This window comes from Dendropsophus ebraccatus, chromosome 5 (assembly GCF_027789765.1).
Source record: "Dendropsophus ebraccatus isolate aDenEbr1 chromosome 5, aDenEbr1.pat, whole genome shotgun sequence".
In the NCBI taxonomy this organism is placed as follows: Eukaryota; Metazoa; Chordata; class Amphibia; order Anura; family Hylidae; genus Dendropsophus; species Dendropsophus ebraccatus.
Window position 1 is genome coordinate 112,746,680 of NC_091458.1, and position 20,214 is coordinate 112,766,893.

The window sequence follows — 20,214 nt, forward strand, 5'->3', positions numbered from 1 at the left end:
ATGCCAGTTTTCCAGGCGGTCTTCCCGCTGTATCCACCCTCTGCACGGAGGTTTAAGACAGCGGGAATCATTGCTGAGAGTCCAGGTTCGTACGAACCCGAACCTCGGCAGGTTCGGACCATCCCTACCAAGCAGCCACCTTTCCTCCATTACCCCAATGTGTATGCAGATTTCTTACATACTCCACATGAGCACATGGTTTTCAGAGAACACACTCTTGTTTTTATTTCTAGTATAACGATGGTTGGTAGTTCTATATGCATATGTCTGCATCTGATCTCTCTAACAAGGAGAGGCAGGGAAAGACTAACTGTGGGTGCCCTGCAGAAGGAGTTTGTAGTCTGGAAGAACATGTTTAAGGTTCTGTCATGTGATGATCGTAGATGTCCTAGGTAGGCTTTAACGAACATCGGAAAAAGCTGGGTTCGATAGATAGGTTCTGCATTTGATTGCTGATGTCTTCACGGTCCGTGTGGAAGGAGGAGACATCCCGGGAACCGCCTGAAATTCCAATATTCAGCCTAGGTAATAGACTGTATCCCGGACTTCCAGGCGGTCCCCGATGTCTCCTCCTTCCGCACGGACCATGAAGGCATCAGCAATTAAATGGGGAAGGTCTGGATAGGTTCGAGTTCGATTTAACCTAGCTTTTTCCGATGTTCAATCAAGCCTAATCCTGGGAAGATGTTGTCCTAGGTTTGTTAGTGGTGAAAGAATCCACTGTGGTAAGATCTGAATGTGTGCTATTGGTACAGGGTTAAACTGATCACCTTAAAGAGGTCAATCACAACTGTGTGGGGAAGGGCTAAGGGGCATTGTATACTGGATAAGAGGAGGCAGAAAATGAGCATCGATCAGCCATACCAGCACCCATTTAGAGAGCCTTTAAAAGGCAGCTCATTTAAATGACTTGTTATCAGCTCCACACTTCCTATTTAGACAGAGAGATGTGTGGCTGATAATGATAATTTAAATGGGTGTACACAAATTTCAACTAGTCCCTAGTAACCAATTATAAGCAATAATTCCAATGCTTATAACAGACTAGTGTCATGCATTTGTAAGACACGGATCTGTTAAATTGGCGCTTTGCTGGGCAGACTATACCAGCATATCAGGCATAGCAGGCTTGACATAATTGCTTTTTGGGGTGCCACTAAAACCACTGGACCAACAATGCTGCTGGATACTGTAAAAGTTATTGATCATAGAATCTATACACACAAATGACTGTCATTTACAACAATGGTTATGCACGTCATCAGCCGTTAGCGTCCAGCGCCCATCAAGTATGCTGTGGGCCTAGCTCCAGGGCCTGTCTGCAACTCCCTTGTACTTTTACTTTCTTGAACATCAGGGGTTTAAAAAAGGGGTTAAGGGTACATTTACACAAAGTGTGTTATGGATTTCACACTACAGATTTCATGCTGTTAAGTTTATGCTCTGTTAATTTAAAGAAATGACTATACACAGCATAAAATTGGCAGTAAACATGGTACTTGTGAATATACCCTAAGGCCCATTTACACTGGTACGATCTGCTCATATGTGAGAAATTATAATGATTATTGACTAATTAAGCTAAAGCAGTTTTCTGGTCTTTAACAAAAAACTACCAAGGAAAAAGAACAAAAGTAAGTATGTAATAAGGGCAATGGCACACCAAGAATAGGAGAGAAATAAAAAATTCCTTTATTTAACAAACCATTGAAACATACAGGAAAAACACTTGAAAAAAGTTAAAAGCACTTAAAAAACAGAACAAGAGACCATGAACGTAATCATGTGCTCAGGGCCAATAGTGGAAAATTATATACTCCAGAAAAATGTCTCATATCCCATCCAGAAGCAAAAATCTAGTCCCCTCACACCAGAAAAAAACTAAGTAACAAATCAATGAATATATATACAAACAAAGTGCAAATGCATGAGAGAATACAACACCCTATATGAGCCCCTACAAAAGGTGTACTAAGATTCCCTGGTATATCTAAGTGTAAATGAACACCATATCCTTCAATCCTGGAATAAACACATACAGGGAATCCTTGCAGGGATAAACAATGCCGATGGCAAATAAAGAGTAGGGGAAATAATAAACAGAGGACATGCAGCACCTAAAAAAAGTACCTAGATAAAATAAGGTACAAGAGACCTAGGGACAATGATGGTAAAAAACAGAGGGGGGGGGGGAGAGACAAATAACCAATGGCTATGGCCCACAGATGTCCCACGCGTTCCAACCTGCTCCCAGGACTTCCTCAGGGATGAATGCAATGTAGACAAGTGCTCCTTTTATACATATAGATCAATTAACATATGAAAAAAACCATTAATAATATGCAGGAAATGACCCAACAGACCTCTTGCTGACCGAAGGAGGACTCACTCACACATGTTGCACCAAAAATGGCCGACACGGCGTGCGAACATACGCAATGCGCATGCGCGAAGAGCGTAATAGACATAACAAGAGTTCATGACGTCATGCGGATGCGCGGTAGTAATACAAATCCAAAATGGCCATCACGGCATCAATCACACCACATGCGCATGCACCGACACACACAAGGACTCCTGGAACACTGCACAGGTGCTAGAATGACACAGGAAAGCCGCCGGGGCTTCTACTGTTGAGAGCCACCAGTGCTTCTACTGATGAAAGAGGTTAACTTATGCTGCCCAAAAAAAAAAAAAAAAAAATACCAAGGGGCAGGGATTGGGGATAGAAATGAGAAAACATGGATACAGACATAAGCTGTGCCTAAGTCAGCTCACAGAAAAAGTAGACTAAAAAGTAACTTGTATTAAACTGCCTAAAAACAACAAAGAGAAAATAAGCACATTTTTACAGGGTACAGATACAAAATTTCCAAGTGTAAAGTATAAATATTTCATAACCTGTACCACTTCACGACAAATCACAATAATGTCCTTCTAAGGTAGGGTAGAATTCAAGACAGCATAGGTCGTACCTAGAGATGAGAGAATCTCCAGCACTATCGGGTTTGTCCAAAGCCGAACGCGCAACATTTTATTACCTTTGTCTGCAGAATTTTAATGGACCCCTTGGGCTGTATGAAAAACATGGACACAGCCTTAGGCTCTTTTCCAGGACTCCCAACGGACTGCAACAAACTTCTTCAGCCATCGGTAATCAAAGGCTGCACACTTCGGATGAACCCAAGCATGCTTGAGATTTGCTCATCTCTAGTCATACGTTAATTAGATAAGTCTTAGTAACCTATTCCACGGGCTGAGCAGGGCCCAATCAACAATGTAAACAAGCGCCGATCTGCTAGATCGGTACTTGTTTACTGGGCCTATTCCACGGCCCGACAATCATTAGCAAGGGCTGCAGGGACATCATTACCTTTGTCCTTGCAGCCCTTGCGGCATACATTACCTAGCAGGGCTTCTCCTCCGCTCCGTCTTCCTCCCCGGGTCCCGCGGCGCAGCATCAACTCCAGAGCGGCCTGACTGAGCTGTCAGTCCGCTCAACCAATCACTGGCTGCGGCGGTTCCGGCCTGAGATGGGCTGAGCATTCTAACAACTGAGTCAGGCCGCACTAAAGCTGATGCTGCACAGTGGGACCCGGGGAGGAAGACGGAGTGGAGGAGAAGCCCTGCTAGGTAATGTATGGTGCTTCTCAAATCGTCAGTCGTCCGCCGCGCACCGCTATTCCACGAAGCGATGCGTGGTGGGTGACCGAGGATTTTAGGTTTGGGCCTAAATAAAGTTTTACGTTTTCTATATTCCACCAAGCAAAAATCGGCCGAATCGGGCCGATTATCGCTCCATGGAATAGGCCCCTTAGGCTTAGAGAAAAAAAAAAAAAAAAAAAGAGAAAAGGTGTCTGCTTTTTCTTTTTAAAATATCATCTGTTTTTAACGCATTTTAATTGACATCAATGAAATGCATTAAAGTCAACGGAATGATGGCCGCCTAACGCACATGGTGTATTAAATACCAGACATTAACACATCAAAATAATGATCATGACAATTATTTGCTAACGTCTTTTGCAAACAATGGATATTATTTTTGTTTACAAACACTTTAATCTTTTTTCACCGTCCTTTCATTATCCTTTCTATTAATTTCAATGGACTTTTGAAATAAAGACACACCCAAACAGCAATCAGTCCACCTAAACTAGAATAATGTACCAACAGCCGTCATTGTAATGACGGGCGTCCAAAAACATGAAATGACTGACGTAATTTTGAACTCAAAATGATAAACGTCATTCAAAGAAATAATAATGGGACAAGAAAAAACGTTGTGGGAACATATAGTGTATATGAAGTTTTGTAGAAAAAAAAAAGTCTTTGCATAGCACCCTGCACAAATTCCTAATCCTAGTCAAAGTTAACACCCTGATAAAGGCAGCCCCATACTGTAACCTAACCCTGCGTCTCCTGGATAATCTTAGGGCCACATTACACCAATCGCTTAAGAGGAGGAAGCGAACATCGACCTGTCCTTCTCGCTCACCACTCGCTGTCTGTGCTATCACACTGAGCGATGTGCAGCAGACCATAGCTATTGTGATGATCAGTCGACATTGTGCATGTGCAGCTGATCATGGCCTTTTAACAGGCGCTATTACAGCAAACGATTATCAGCCACAATAACCAGCCATATGGTGTAATATGGCATATGGTGTAATATGGCCCTCATGCCAGGTGTTATTGAAATAAATAACCAGCTAGCTATTAAAACTAGCTGTACATTGAACACTGCAAATAACTGTAATTTTCTTACCTTCAACTGTAGCACAATTTTTACAAAATTTTCACTTTAATTATTATGTAAATTAGGCGCTTTGGTGCTACGGGGATGGCCAGAATGTACTTTGCAAATATGTTGTCCAATAGACCCAGATTTATTAATTGTGTAAAGCAAAAACTGGTGAAATTTACCCACAACAACCAATCATAGCCCCACTTTCATTTTACCAGTGCTTGGCAACATGTGACACCTGAGCTGTGATTGGTTGCTGGGGGCAAGTCATACCAGTTTTTGTTTTACAGATGTTGATGAATCTGGGCTGTAGTGTCTTGTTTGGTTTTTCTTCATCACTATCCTTTAGCAAAGTTATTTCTTTTGTATCTATATAAAGGACAATAACTGAGTTGTATTTTTCTCTTCCCAACTTTTAACTAACCTTTTTTTTCTATACAGAAATTAGAGCTTGCAGAGGACCCCTGCATAACTCTATTATATACCACAGACAACAAAGGTATAATCTTGAAATATTTCTAAAATAAAGTTGAACATGAATAGTTAACAGGAAATCTCAGTGCTGAGCAGGTCAAAAGGCTAATAGGCATCAGAGCATAAATCTTTTCATGAAAAACTGGTACAGTTCTTCTAAGATCCTATAAGGGAATAGTCTTTTTTCTTTTCACTTCAACCCGCGACCTTCAGAAAAATAAGTTCCACTCTGAGCGAGTTTCTTTGATAACAGAATTCAAGCCTCCAAGGACTAGTACAATACTATGTGGAAAAACGGTCGCTTTATTCAAAATCCAATCAAAACCTCAATGAATAATAATAAAATGAACCAAGGTCATCATTACTTCCTTTCATTCTTACTCATCTTGTCTTCAAATGTTTGTTTGGTGCATATAAAACAAAAGGTGTTTTATTGCCTCGCTAAACTCTCATATTCTGACAGGCTAAATGGTGGATACGTCAAGTGACAATTGACCGAGTTGACGATTCACCTTGCAAGAAATAAGCATCTAAAAACCTGGTTGACCATAACAATTACCTTGTTTCCTATAATAAGTATTCACCCCTAAAAAATTTTATGTTCAGTTATGTAACAATATTAGGTCTTGGTGGGTGTAATTAACAATTATTAACAATTACACCACATTCAACAAAACAAAAAGAAAAAAGGCAGAGCGCCTCCATAGGGTGATAAGCTTCAATACCCCACAAAGGGAAAATTCCAGGAGACTGCTCACCTTGGTAGGTTGTGTGTAGCCACAACAACGATTATTAGCACAAATCCGTAGTAACCAGCCGCAGCAGAAGTATGACACCGCATACTACTCGAAGGTCTGGAATAAATTGCCAAAAGGAGGGAGAAAGAAAGGGTCCTTCTGCGCAGGCCGTTATTCACACACACTTTATTGGTCCTTACAAATAACAAAAAAGTACATCATAAATTGCTGGATATTAGGCTAAATGGCCATGTTTACCCATGTGCACTGCCAAAAATGAATATATGTGGATCAGGAAGGTTACCCGGTTTGATGAATCCAATTTTTTTCAATGGTTATTTTATACATACTGTATATTAATAACTACAAAAACTCTCTTTTAGTGCAAGTAAACCCTTTATAGCAAGTTTGCAGCAAGCTTTTCATAGCAGGCTTTCAGCAATATCATGTACCCTGTCATACTACATGAATTGTTCAGGAAAGGTTTAGGGAACCTGACAATAAGTTCAAGGTGTTACTACACAATATAATGTTTTAAGGTTATGGCTGAGCGTAGTATATGTATGGAGAAATGATTATAAAAGGTGTTAGAACTGTCATACATGTTCATCTGTCTGTCATGTAAGGAAATGCAGCAGTTTCCCCAGCTCTATGCTGAGTCACTCTGTCGCACTGCAACTGTGCTTGTCAGCTGCCTCCCTGGACCCCATGAATAGGCTGCCGGCAGCTAATCGCCAGCTGCACGGTCATGTGCTTTCTGCCCTGAAGATGACTTCAGATTGTAATTCAAGATGCCCACAAAGAGAATGAACAGAATGTCATCCAGCTTCTATGTGATACAAATTAGGAACTTAAAAACTAAAACAAGAGTTCTGTGTAAAAACCAGACAGGTGGATAGAGGAACGATAGCATAAAGCATAAAATAAATGCCACTGTGATTGTCATAAACTGTACAATCTCTTACTAGTTTCTCATATATGACATCTGTATTTTAACATACAGTGCAGCAATGCTTTATTCCCTGCAGAGTAAGTACCTATATGGACTAAACTACCCACAATGAAAGAACATGTACATAAGTAGGTCTCGCTTGTGTATATATTTTAATGGTTACGTTAACTGCACCAATTTGACAGATATTGACAACGGGAATCCTTTATAACTTAAAGGTCCTAGAAGAAATTATTTGCTACTTGAGGCCTTATGAGAATATCTGTAGCCGCTGTTATCAGCAAGACATATCTACATTTAATATTTTTGGGTATATATATATCAAAATGTCAGACTCCATAAAACAGCAATCTGTGTCATATTCACAAACAATGGCGCTATGGATAATGCAGTAATTTTTCAAGCTTAAGTCTACAAAAAGCTATGTAGAAATATAGGAGGATATGATATGAAAGAAACATTGTGTGTCATGTGGCGCTCCCAATGCAATAAAAACATCAATACAATGTAACCAAAACAGTCTGTGAGTGACAAGGCTGATAGATAGCCCCATCATACATGTTATTTTCAGTATATTGTGTACTCACAACTATTTGTAACACCATCACATGCTCTTCTGTATCCTTCATAAAGAGGTTCGATAGCAGCAGAGGTATGTACTCTACTATAAGGTATTAGCTATTGTATATTAGAAGGAATGTTCAAAGCCACCTTGGAGTTCAGTGACCAGTATAAAGCTTTTTGATCGTTATTGTCCCCTTACAATAGTGTTAGATTATCTCATACGTTATTGCTTAATGACATATAATGGGGACTGCAGTATGTATTGCAATGCCTTGGCTGGGATTAGGACTTTTTTGAAGGTGTACCTCCTGTTACCATACAAACAAACCCAAACATTCAAACTCCAGAGGAGGTTATTACTACTACTGTACATGTCCATACAACAGAAATAGCAAATAACAGAAAAAAAAAAACAATAGAAAAAGAGGATGCTTAATTTTATGAGTATCTTGACAAGTTCTCAATTTAAGACAATATAGTGGGTTATTTAAGCTCAGGTCTCCTTCATCAGCATGCACAGTAACTTTTTACGCACATGTTCTAATATGGCTCTCATCAATAGTACAAACTATTTGGAAAATAATTAATAAAAACAACTACTGTATTTACATAGCATCTATACATACAATAGTAAAGATGCTATTATTTATATGTAGTTATACAACTGTTTAATAACTTAGTTGCCATTTGCTAAGCAGGTGCATTCAGAACAGAAAAAGTCTCATGAACAGTTATACTATTATTTAAACACATTCCCTAGTAAAAATGACTATCCACATGACAAATATTGACTTATAATCATAGCTCATATCTTTACAGGGATGTCAAACAGTAAAGTAGCTGCAGAACTCGGCATTACCTATTACTTCTAATTACTCCTAATATCTTTCTGATTATGTCTAGCGGTAGAATACTTGCCCTTTAATTCTTTCTCACTTGTTTAGTCATTGAATACTTACAAGACTCTTCCTCTTCAGAGCACGCCAATTCCATCAGAATACCTGAAGGGTTAAATATCCTTGTAGAAAAAGTATCTGCTGATTGTTAAGAGCAAAAAGGCAAACAGTAGGTAAAATCCAAGAAAAAGTTCTGTACAGGACAACAGAAAAAATGAGTCTGTCTCTTCTATTTAATTACTATGATGACAACTAGAAAGCTTCAGAAGTCTTCTTCCCTGCAGTTGAAGTGATTGTTATATCCAGTGAGCTACGAAAGTAACTGATGCCAGAGTTTTCTAGAGGCCAGTAGATATTTGACATTCCAGTACTTGCGCACAAGCTGTAAACAAATCAGTTCTTCTACTAGAAAGGGCTGCTAAGCATACATATATGGTTTTCTTTTGAGTGGCATATAGAATATGGTTACTATGGATATTAATGTTCATGGTTCAACAAGCAAAATCTCAAATTTACACTCATTTTCTTCAGACATTCATTTTTTTCTAACTTTATTTTCTTCTGCAGGTGCTCTGGTGTATTATTATGTTTCCAAAAAGTTGGAATTACAATCTGTAAGATGCGAATGAATAAAATGCAGAAACCACTGACACAAAAATCACCATATCATTCACCACTCAAAGTACAGGAGTAGACAGACTTTTGACAGGAGTCCTGTAGGTTCTTTAAAATACACCATATGTCAAAAGCATGCCTTGTAAAAAGAGAAGTTGATTTTGCCTACATCTGTATGAAGGGCATATAGTGGGGACTCACATTCAAGACACCTCTGTCCTGTCTGTCCATGGAAGACATTAGTGGTTTCCAACCAATGGTTCCCTGTCTTGAAGGAGGCATGAGAAACATGCCCCCCACCCCGACTGGCTTGGTGCAGTGAGGTTGCCTTTCCCTGTTTCTCTATGCTTCCACTTGGTTCATTTTCTTAATATGAGAATTTCGATTTTATAGTAGTTTTCCTCTTTCCTGAAGATGTCTCTGATATGTGTAGAACAGTGAAGCGAGGAAGGGATTAAACCCCCTCCCTACACTTGTGCCTCCTCCTACCTAGGTCTTTTATGACATGGCCTACACACATGCCCCTGTAATAAAGTCAGATACATTTCAGGAGTGGCCTTCTTACTTGCTTGGGATCCCTGCATAGGCAGCTTTCCTGCCCCTATTGTGTTTTTTCTTCACAGTTCTTGTGTGTCAGTTTAACTTTGCTAAAATACTGTTACTTTGTTCTCTTTCAGTGCGCTGGTTTTTACCCTGCTTTTCCATTCAAGTCACAGCTGGAGGTTAGGTCCAACAGATCTGTATAAAGCTGGAGTATTGACCTGGAGACCATTGGCTGGCATGTCACATCGAGAAACATGAGAATTAGTGTCCATAGTTATCTACAGTTCCTTATAATAAATATGCGACCAACTTTCACCAAACAAAAGAATACTTATTTCTGTGTCTGTTATTTCAGGTTTGGGGATGGGCCAGTAGTGTTGTTTCTGTTAAATGTACATGGGCTTGATTATAAGTAATGACTATATGCACTGACAGAATTATATATTTCTTTAATAAGGAACAGTAGAACAGTGCCAACAGAGACGGTATAATATCTTTACAAGGTTGATAAGAAAAGTTGATATAAAAAAAAAAAAAATAGGAGTCAGTCAAGTTCAACCTATAAACCTTCTTTGTTGATCCAGAGGAAGGCATCCCCATGCTAGGAGAAAAATTATTTCATTACTCCAAATTTGACAAATTAAATAAATCCTATGACTTCATCCCTGATAGTTGGTAGCTGTAACCACAAAGAGAGGGCATTCTGTGCCTCAAGAGGAAAAAAGGTTTGACCATAATGACAGACTGGGATTTTATACTGTAAGAGCAGTGAGACTAGGCAACTTGGTAATTGTGTGGTTGTTGATTCATTGAACAAGTTTAAGAGGGACCTGGATTCCTATTTTGAAAACATAATTTTACAAGCTATGCTGACTAGACTTCTGGGTGATCATCCTGCTAACTCAGAACTTTGTTTCTGGCCAGTGTTATAACTATCATTTCTCTAATATAATTTAATGTTTCTGGGCAAATCATACATGTCATACATCATTGTAAAGAGAGAACTTGTCAGTATTTAAAGTTGCCTGTAGTTAAGGCAGCATGACACTGATGCCAGGTTCCATTTAGGTGTTTAAATATTTTCTGTGTCTTGCAAAGCTGAGTAACTACCAATATTGTGTATATAAAAGCAATATAGAGCACATAGGGTGCAGAGGATGAAGCTAAGTTTCTGTATACATTTTTGTGTAATTTTGGGTTTAAATAAATTAATTAATTTAATTTAATTTAAAGACCCCGTGCTGGGGTGACAAGCTCCCGACCCCCTGTTACAGCCCCCTATACTCACCTGATCCCGCGGGGTCCCACTTCCTGATCCGGTCGGGTCACGAAGATATGAGCGCCCGAAGCCCGGCGCGCGCGCTCACAGGAGAGTCCGATGCCCATAGAGAATGACGAAGCATCGGACTCCCCATTCATTGTCTATGAGTGTCGGACTCTCCTGTAAGCACACGCGCCGGGCTTAGGGCGCTCATATCTTCGTGACCCGACCGCATCAGGAAGCGGGACCCGGCGGGATCAGGTGAGTATAGGGGGCTGTAACGGAGGGTTGGGAGCTTGTCACCCCGGCACGGGGGGTAACAGGTCTCCTTTAACTTAATTTAAATATATTATTGAGGTGGTTTGGTGCACTGGTGGCGAGAATACAGCCCTCAGTGCACTAATCTGGCCGGTCTGCCCCTTCTAATAAATATTCATCTGGCACTCTGCAGTGATGAGCACCGGAGTGATGTCACTGCAGAGCACTGCCCCAATACTTGTTAGATGAATATGGATTAAACAACTATACAAAAACAGCGCTGAGGATGAAGGTAAGAAGAATCCCGTGCGCTATAGGGTATATATCAGCAGGTTATATGCTTCTAAGTTGCTGATTGTTTCCCTTTAAATGAACATTACTAGAGATGAGTGAACCGGGTTCGGGTTCGAGTCGATCTGAACCCGAACGTTCGGTATTTGATTAGCTGGGGCTGCTGAACTTGGATAAAGCTCTAAGGTTGTCTGGGAAACATGGATACAGCCAATGACTATATCCATGATTTCCACATAGCCTTAGGGCTTTATCCAACTTCACCAGCCACCGCTAATCAAATGCCGAAAGTTCGGGTTCGGATCGACTCAAGCATGCTCGAGGTTCGCTCATCTCTAAACATTACCTTTAAAATACATTTTATATTAATTACTATATCATATATAAAAAATATTGTATGACTCATTGTTCTATTATCATAACAGTGAAAATACTACCAATGCTCACGAAAGGCAATCAGTTTAAGAAATGTATGGAATATATACCAGCTGACAACCCAAAATAACCGTTAACAAATCTCTGGAGACAAGCTTATTCTATATTCTAAGCCACCAATATCACAAAGCATAATACTAAACAAATGCTCCACCTTTTGACCAAGATATTAAATAAAAATAATTTATAGATATGTTACTTATTGCAAGGTAAAATAGGGATACTATACAGAACACAGGAGTTTGTTGAGTGCTAAAAAGTAATAGAATTTCCTTGTGCTTTACAGACATTCTGTTAGGGTGTGACATACATAAAAGCTATGCAAGGTTACAAGAGATGGAACATTGGCATAATGGTTTAACAGGAGTTTATGTATGGGTAATAATATGTTTATGGCCTAACCTGGCTTCATTTAATTAAACCAACATAAAACATTTAAGGTATGCAATAAGGCTTTACAGTATGTTCTGATATAAAGCATGTCCTGTATTATCCACTAAACCAACGTTATAAAACCTTTATTGTTGTATTACCGTCTTGAGGGCACTTTATAAATATGTCCTACAAAGGTCATTAAAACCTAATAAAATCTAATAAATTAACTGTAAAGTGAATAAAAAAAAATAATTTCATGTAAGAAAGTATACCATGAAGCACATTGCTTTTCTTCCAGATGAAACCATTTGATATTGAGCTTTTTTACACCTTTTTTTCTTATACTGCAGTATTACAAGGGATGGCACATAGTGTGCAAGCAAATTGCTTGTCGAGAATTACCCTACATTAGGCTATGTTCACACAATGTATTTTTTAGTATTTCTACGGACGTTGCCGATAGCAACATCGACCGTAGTTAATGCGACAGATGACGTTGGCCGGGTGTCTATGGGATCCCGGCCGAAGCGTATACACATTGTATACGCTCCGGCTGGGACACCTAGTGGCACCGCAAACCACTGACGTGTCAGTTTTCTGCGGCCGCTATTCAGTAAATAGCAGCCATAGAAAACCATGTCCATGCACACTATGAAGCGAGCATTTTTTACCTATTGAAGGTAGAAGTGACATTGAGACAAAGTTGCTGGTTTTGCAACTTTGAACTCAACAAAACATAACTTAAAGTTAGCTGTCATCAACAACAATGCACCATGTATTCAATGTATTCAGAAGTTTATGGAGCTGTAAATTAATGCCAAGAGACCCATTAACTTTTCTTTAAAATCACATTACTTCATGTCTCTAGCAATGTTACAGGGATTAGCCTAGTAATTTACTCAGAGAATGAGCAGTATGGTCATCTGTAAAATACAATTTGGATTTTATATTACTTTAAAAAAAGGAGTTTTGTGAACGGTATAATGCAATAAGCATTTTTCGTCAGTGCTATTCGCAGTGCTAGAAAGGTTGTACCTTCTCAAAGGAAAACATTGAAGTTGCAGTTTGTCAATGGCAATTTGTCTTTTTAACTCATGGTTAAAAATGAACAAATTTTCATTACGAACGAAGCAAAGCACTTTGCTCTTCGTTCTGCTCCCTTATGCTTCAGCTCTGGTGCATGGAAAAGCTGGATAAAGTCCTGGGAAACTTCTCCCAGTTTTCCAGGCTCCTCTTCTGTACATATTTGTTTAACACCAAAACAATGGTCCCACATACACTAGGGACACTGATTCACACCTCTGACACTCACACACATCCCTACCCTATGAATTGCTTAAGCTATAACAATAATATTTTAAATGATCTATCAAAGAAAACAAAGTCATAACTGATATTTGGATAGAACCAACTCAGTATTAAAAATTGGGGAAAATTGGCTGTATACATATGTCAAAATCATTGATGTAGGCCTATACAGTTGCGTCTTATATTAAATGGGTGCTTGGGATATGCCCAGATGACTGTTGTGTATTAAATCTAAAGATAGATACATAGATAAATAGATAGATAGATAGATAGATAGATAGATAGATAGATAGATAGATAGTTGTCTCCTTGCAGTCTTATACTTCCAAAGGAAAAGAAGTTTACCATTGTGTTATAGTAAGGCTAATTGGTGTTGGGATATAGTGAGATATGGGGATATTGGGGTGTGGGGAACCTATATGAGTAATTTTGCATGACTCCGTCATCCAGATGGCATTGCACATGAAGGCTTCATAGTGTAAATCACCCAAATGATTTGACATTAGAGCAGCAATCGTCACACTTAGGATCTGAGAACCCAGTGGCTCAACTAATTTGCACAAAACCTATAATTAGGATCTATAACCCTAATCACTATTTGTCTAAGGGCACCTTGATATAACTACACCCCACAGAAAAACCCTTTATGCAACCATAAATACCAAAAATTCATGTCCAAAAAATGATCAATACTTTATTAGTTCATAACAAACAAATATCCCATAAAATCAACAAGTACACAAAAGACATTTAAAAACAGGGTGGAGAGGACAATTTCATAGTGTAAAGATATCACCCATAACTGAAACACAATGGAACTACATGTATAGTAATTGATAATACGACTCCAATGTCCTAGCATATATAAAATAAAGTGATGCGTGCACTAACAATAAATACAGTACTGAACAGTTCCAACAACATTACCGCAGAATATGGCCTAATTGCCATCCATTAGACCTCGTTCAGACCATTACTGAAACAAAGGATTCATGTCCCATATGAGAATGCCCCTCCACCTTGCCCTCACATGTTAATTTCATGGGATATTTAGGCGTTATGAACAAATTTTTGGTATTTATGGTTGCATAAAAGGGTTTTTGTGTGTGGTGTAGCTCAACTAACTCACTGTTGTGAGGAACAAATTATCTTTAATTGGGGTCTACCAGATTTCAATTAAGGTTCGGGTATTTTTGCTAGCAAAAATAGTTGAAAACTCTACTCTGAGGCTATGTTCTCATAATGTCTTTTCATGCAAAACAACGGCTGCTATTTTATAATAACGGGCACAAATAATGTTCATTTCACCTAAAAAAGATGTTGTGTGAACATAGCCGAAAAAAAGATATGAGCAGAGCCTTATTTGGATTGTAGTAGTAAGATCCATGCACACGCACAGGAGCTTTTGCAGATATCAAAGTGACTAAATGACTGAACACAGCCTTAAATCTTTTGAGGCCAAATAATCACACTTATTTGCAGAATACGGCCATTATCTCTCCTCAAATTTGGACAGATGTCCAAAAAGATAGACCTCAAACATCCAAAAAGAAACATGGTGGGAACATAGCTCTAGGCTATGTTCACACACCATTTTTTAAAGTAAAAACATGGCCGTCCTTATTAAATAATGAGTGTTATAACAGAAAATTTTTTTTTTTTTTTTTCATTTTAAAGAATGGTGTGTAAACATAGACTTAAGCAGCACTCTGTAATGCCTTTGATTAAATAAATGCCCAATTTACTTTACCAATAGGGTGCTGCAGTATCTTCTGAAATCTATCCAGCGGACCCCTGATCAGGGTTACATCTCTGTCTGCACCCACTGACCTTTACACTTGATATGGATGTGATGTTCTCCTAGGATCAATCTATCTATCTATCTATCTATCTATCTATCTATCTATCTATCTATCTATCTATCTATCTATCTATCTATCTATCCATCTATCTATGTTAATTGCTAAAACAAATTTTATTAAAAAAAGATCATTGTTGAGTATGTTACCATACGTGACAGCTGTTTACAAATGTGTGATATAGATGCAATGTATTTTGAGCTGCTGATTAGGGTTGTATATGCGTTGTATATTTTCTTTGCTTGACCTTCATACCACTATTCAACTAAAATGGAAAAGTGCCCATGGTCTCTCTGGCAGGCTCATTAAAAGCTGCCTGAACACACAAAATAGCATAGACTAAGGAAAAACACCATGAATGCCTTTAGAGCTGACCTACAAAATAACATTTTCTTCAAAGAGAAGAGCTGATGAAATAAGATTCATCAATCTCTATGAAAGTTTTTTATTTATTTTTTTTAAAGATAAACATGAGACATCTCTTTTCAGAAAGCTACAAGACACATAAAATAAATGTATGAATATAAGTTAAACTAGATCTTGAAAACTGTACCATATACCACATCTATCAAGCAAATAAATAAATATAAAAAAAAACAACAATACGGAGTGACAAAATTAGGAGTGGCTTAGCATATACAAATTATGATATGTAGTCCAATAGTAAAAACACAGATATTAATAATGAAATAGTAAGGCTATGTTTAGACAGTAAGGGTGGGTTCACAGTACGGAATTCTTGCAGATAAACTCCGCGGAATTCCGTCGTCTGTCCGCCCGTATGGCCGCGTGGCATGTCACTTCTTTTGGCGGATAGCGGAATTCGCCGGCCCATAGAATGGTGTCTATGGAGCCGGCAGAAAGGCGCACGTCCGTGCGCGCGTACATACTGTGGAGTTCCGCGGAGTTTAGCCGCGAGAATTCCTCAGTATGAACCTACCCTAAAATATCAAAATATGGCCATAATTTTGAGTAAAATAAAAAATTACCTCAATGGAGCACATTATAAGGCTATGTTTGCTGATGGTACATTATTCTAGCTTAGGGGGACTAATTGGCCTTTGGCTGTGTCTTTAATTGAAAAGTCCATTGAATTTAGTAAAAACGGAGAAAGGACTGTGAACAAAGAAAAACTAGTGTAAACAATAAAAAGATAACGTCCAGTGTTTGCAATAGACATCTGAAAATAATTGACATGATCATTATTTTGATGTCTGCGCACACAACGTGCATCATTTTATATGCTGTGTGCATTGGTCGTCCGTCATTCCATTGACTTAAATAATAGACGTCTTTTTAAGTAGAAAAAGCAGACGCCTATATGTGTAGGCAACATCCAAATGTATTTAACATGTTTACTAAAAATAAAATATAATGTGTTCATATGCAATTCACAAGGTATATAGTCTTGAATGTTGTTTTTTTTTTTTTTTTATTATTACTTAGGGAATGCCAAGAAAAGATGAAGGGGCACTTATACACTACTGATAAGAATATATTATATACAGAGGAAAAAGTTACTTTTGGGATTCTATGAATTCCTTTTGTGCAGACATCATAATAAAGTGTCAGTGGAATCTATTTTATCAACAGCTGTTGTGCTGGGATACAAATATATCTTGTGTCACCATGGGGAACAGCAACACTTAGCTGGTCCTCAGCTTTGGCATGAATAAATAAAATATGTCTTCTCAAAAAGTCTGCCAAGCATTTTCAAGTAGATTACAGTCTAAGAAATATTCCATATCATTTCACTTACTTTTTGTTTCTAGCAACAGATACATGGGGCATCTTTTAATATTGAGAGTTCTAACTTCTATATAATTTAAAAAGGGTTCCTCAGTATCATCCCGTATATAATAGAGGCACAAAATTGTATAGGCAGATTAATAGAGCGGGCAATCATTATCAGAATTATTATTCAATGTGCTATAGTATTTGAGGCTTCCACTGTACATATAAATTAGCCAAACATCTTTACGTAAAAAAAAGGAAACAAACATACTATGTCAAATTATGTATAAAAAAGAAGCAACGTAAGACTAGAGATGAGCAAATTTACAGTAAGTTCGCGTTCATGCAAACCTGATGGCTCTGCATTTTAATTTTAGGGCTGCCTCCATCTTCTTCAACCACCGAGAGGCAAATGCTAAGTGTTCAGGGTTTTGCTAATGCAAACCTACTGTAAATTCGCTCATGTCTACTTAAGACCTTTTTAGATGGGTTGTCTGTGACGAAATAAGGAGCTCTGATGTAGTTGACCAGCACTCCTCTACAGTGCCTACACATGGTTTGGTTAATCATGTTGCCCTTCAAATGCATCATTTCCACAGCGTTCAGATCACATTCCAAACACGTGTTGAATCCCGGCCACAACATGTGAAACATTCATTTATTCTTTTGCCTGATAAGCAGCCTGTATAAAATGGCATGTGTTTTGTACTGCATACTTCATTCTTGCTTCCATTGTATACATTGTATAACAGTTCACTTTGAGAAGGGCTGTAGTTTAGGCAAGCTGACGGTTTACAAAGCAAGGACAAAATGTCTTTGTCCATAATAATGTAATGAAAGTAAAATTAGAGAAAAAAAAACTGAAAATGGAAGCATGTTAGAAAAATATATGATTCAGTATGTCTTTCATTTGTAAAAAAAAAAAAAAAAAAAATGGGTGGTTTATTCAATTTAAAGTACTGTTTAGAGATGAGCAAAGCGTGCTTTGCTGCCATTTTTTATGAAGCAGTCTGCTCGGTTTTTGAATCCCGATGTCTGGGCGCTCTATTGAGAAGGTAGAAGTAGTCCAAGGATCACCTGGAAAACATGGATACAGTTGATTCTCAGGCTGTCTTGGGCACCTAGACCATGGGTCTCCAAACTGCGGCCCTCCAGCTATTGCAATACTACATTTCCTATCATGCCTGGACAGCCAAATCCAAAGCTTTAGCTATCCGGGCATGATGGGAATTGTGGTTTTGCAAAAGCTGGAGGGCTACAGTTTGGAGACCCATGGTCTAAATAATGGGATTCAAAAACCAAGCGGCCTACTTTAAACAAATCAGAACACAGCACACGCTGGTCATCTCTAGTCCTGATTGACTTCAAAGGCCAGAAAAACTATACATCTATATCTAGTATAATGTATCTAATGTACAGTACTATATACAATTCAGCCTTACAGTGTTCCATAGGACAAATTTTAAATGGTTCTAGATTTATTTATTTAGGCCTTCTTTTATATTAAAATATGCAAAAATGCTATTAATTTAAACATGTGCAATTTAATGTTAAATTTTTGAGATTTTGCTTTCATCAATTTACTGTAATGATGGATTCTGGTCTTACAGATACTAATTATTGTATTGTCTATATTCTTATGCTATCAGCCACTGCAAATAGAGAAATACCATGTGTATTCTAACGCTCCAAAAATATTATGTTTGTTCCTTCTGCTTGTTGGCAAGCATTTACCTCCAGCTGTATTATACAGGAGGTGTGTATATTACACCATTACACCTGTTTGACATCACATGCTAATACAATTACAGTCTCTCACTATGATATGGCTTCTCAATTTCTTTCTTGGGGAATTCCTGATTATGATGTTCCTAAGAATAGTTTCATTTTGAAACATTTTTGACAAAAGAAATATAGTACTGCATAGTGGTAAATCATACTCTTGCCCTTTGATAAAAACAGGCAGAAATTTTTATTGAGCTGAATGCTCCCAGATAAGACATTTGTGAACTTGGCACATTTGTTCTATATTTGCATCTACCAAAAATAAATCACTGAAATAAATAACATTGAACATTTCAGTATGGGGCACCACAAGTATACAAAGCTTCCATACAAATGTTCCAGTAAGTAGCAAAGGTGTGTGTGAACATTGGCTTTAAACCTGTCAGAGCAAGTGCAAATCATACACTTACATGGCACCTAATAAATTAAATGGCACAAAAGAAATGAAATGTCACCTTTTACTCTGGCAGCACATGACATTTGACCTTGGGGGGAAACTTTTACAAAGTAGAACTGGTTTTGACAGCACACAATGCCACAAATGTGATCTATGATATTTAGTATCATGAGCTTGCCTTTTTGGTTAAACTTGTCTTACAATTTTATAAATATTATTATTATTATTATTATTATTATTATTATTAAAGAATAATAATACATTATTATTTTTTTATTATTATTACAGTATTTTGAAACCATATGTTAAAACTACATGCTATGACAATAGAAACAGAGAAAAATGTCAGTAAAAAGAGGCCACCTGATCCATCTAATTTGCCCTTATAGTATTAATATTTTTTTTTATATATATCCTAGGATAGATATACATTTATTACAGGTATGTTGAAAGTTCACATTATGCATTTTTGTTACCTTTTTAAGCAATATTTTCCCCAAAAATGTTAGTTGTGACTGAATGGGGAAATAGGATTATTTCACCTTATTGGTAAGCACAGGGAGTGTGGCAGGTGGTGTAGCGCAAGGCTAACTGAATGCAACAGTATTTTGTTGTGTCATGTGACAGGGTGGTGCGGCTAATTCAATGTCCCTGATGCAATTCTCGCTCTTTGTCAAGAAGCTGTTTCACGGATATATAGTGCAGGCAAATGAATTCTGACAATAGTATCTGTGTGAACAACTGTAAAAGTTCTTGTGTAAAAATCCAGCAATTATATACTCTTTAGAAAGGTAGATCACAGGAGAAAAAAAAAATAGTTGATCACTGTTCCATCAGGCAGATAGCAGATAGAATGGAGAATTTGGCTCTAAGGTACATGTAGGGGTATAACTTGGTTGGTATAGGTTACTGATATACTTAAAAGGAACTCATTGCACCTAGAATAGATTAAACTCTGCTTATCTGCATAGATATATTCATAA

General features: G+C 37.9%; 1 protein-coding gene across 11 annotated transcripts in view; it reads right to left on the reverse strand.

The window, feature by feature from the left end:
• DMD (dystrophin) overlaps positions 1–20,214 on the reverse strand; it is a 1,858,252-nt gene that overhangs the window by 1,677,551 nt on the left and 160,487 nt on the right. The window contains exon 1 of one of the 11 annotated variants that reach the window (XM_069971000.1): positions 8,434–8,671. The exons of the other annotated variants lie outside the window; for them this stretch is intronic. Coding sequence (XP_069827101.1) covers positions 8,434–8,467 — 34 coding nt within the window. The 5' untranslated portion in view covers positions 8,468–8,671. Of the gene's footprint in view, positions 1–8,433; positions 8,672–20,214 lie in introns of those variants that run through there. 11 annotated transcript variants of the gene reach the window in all.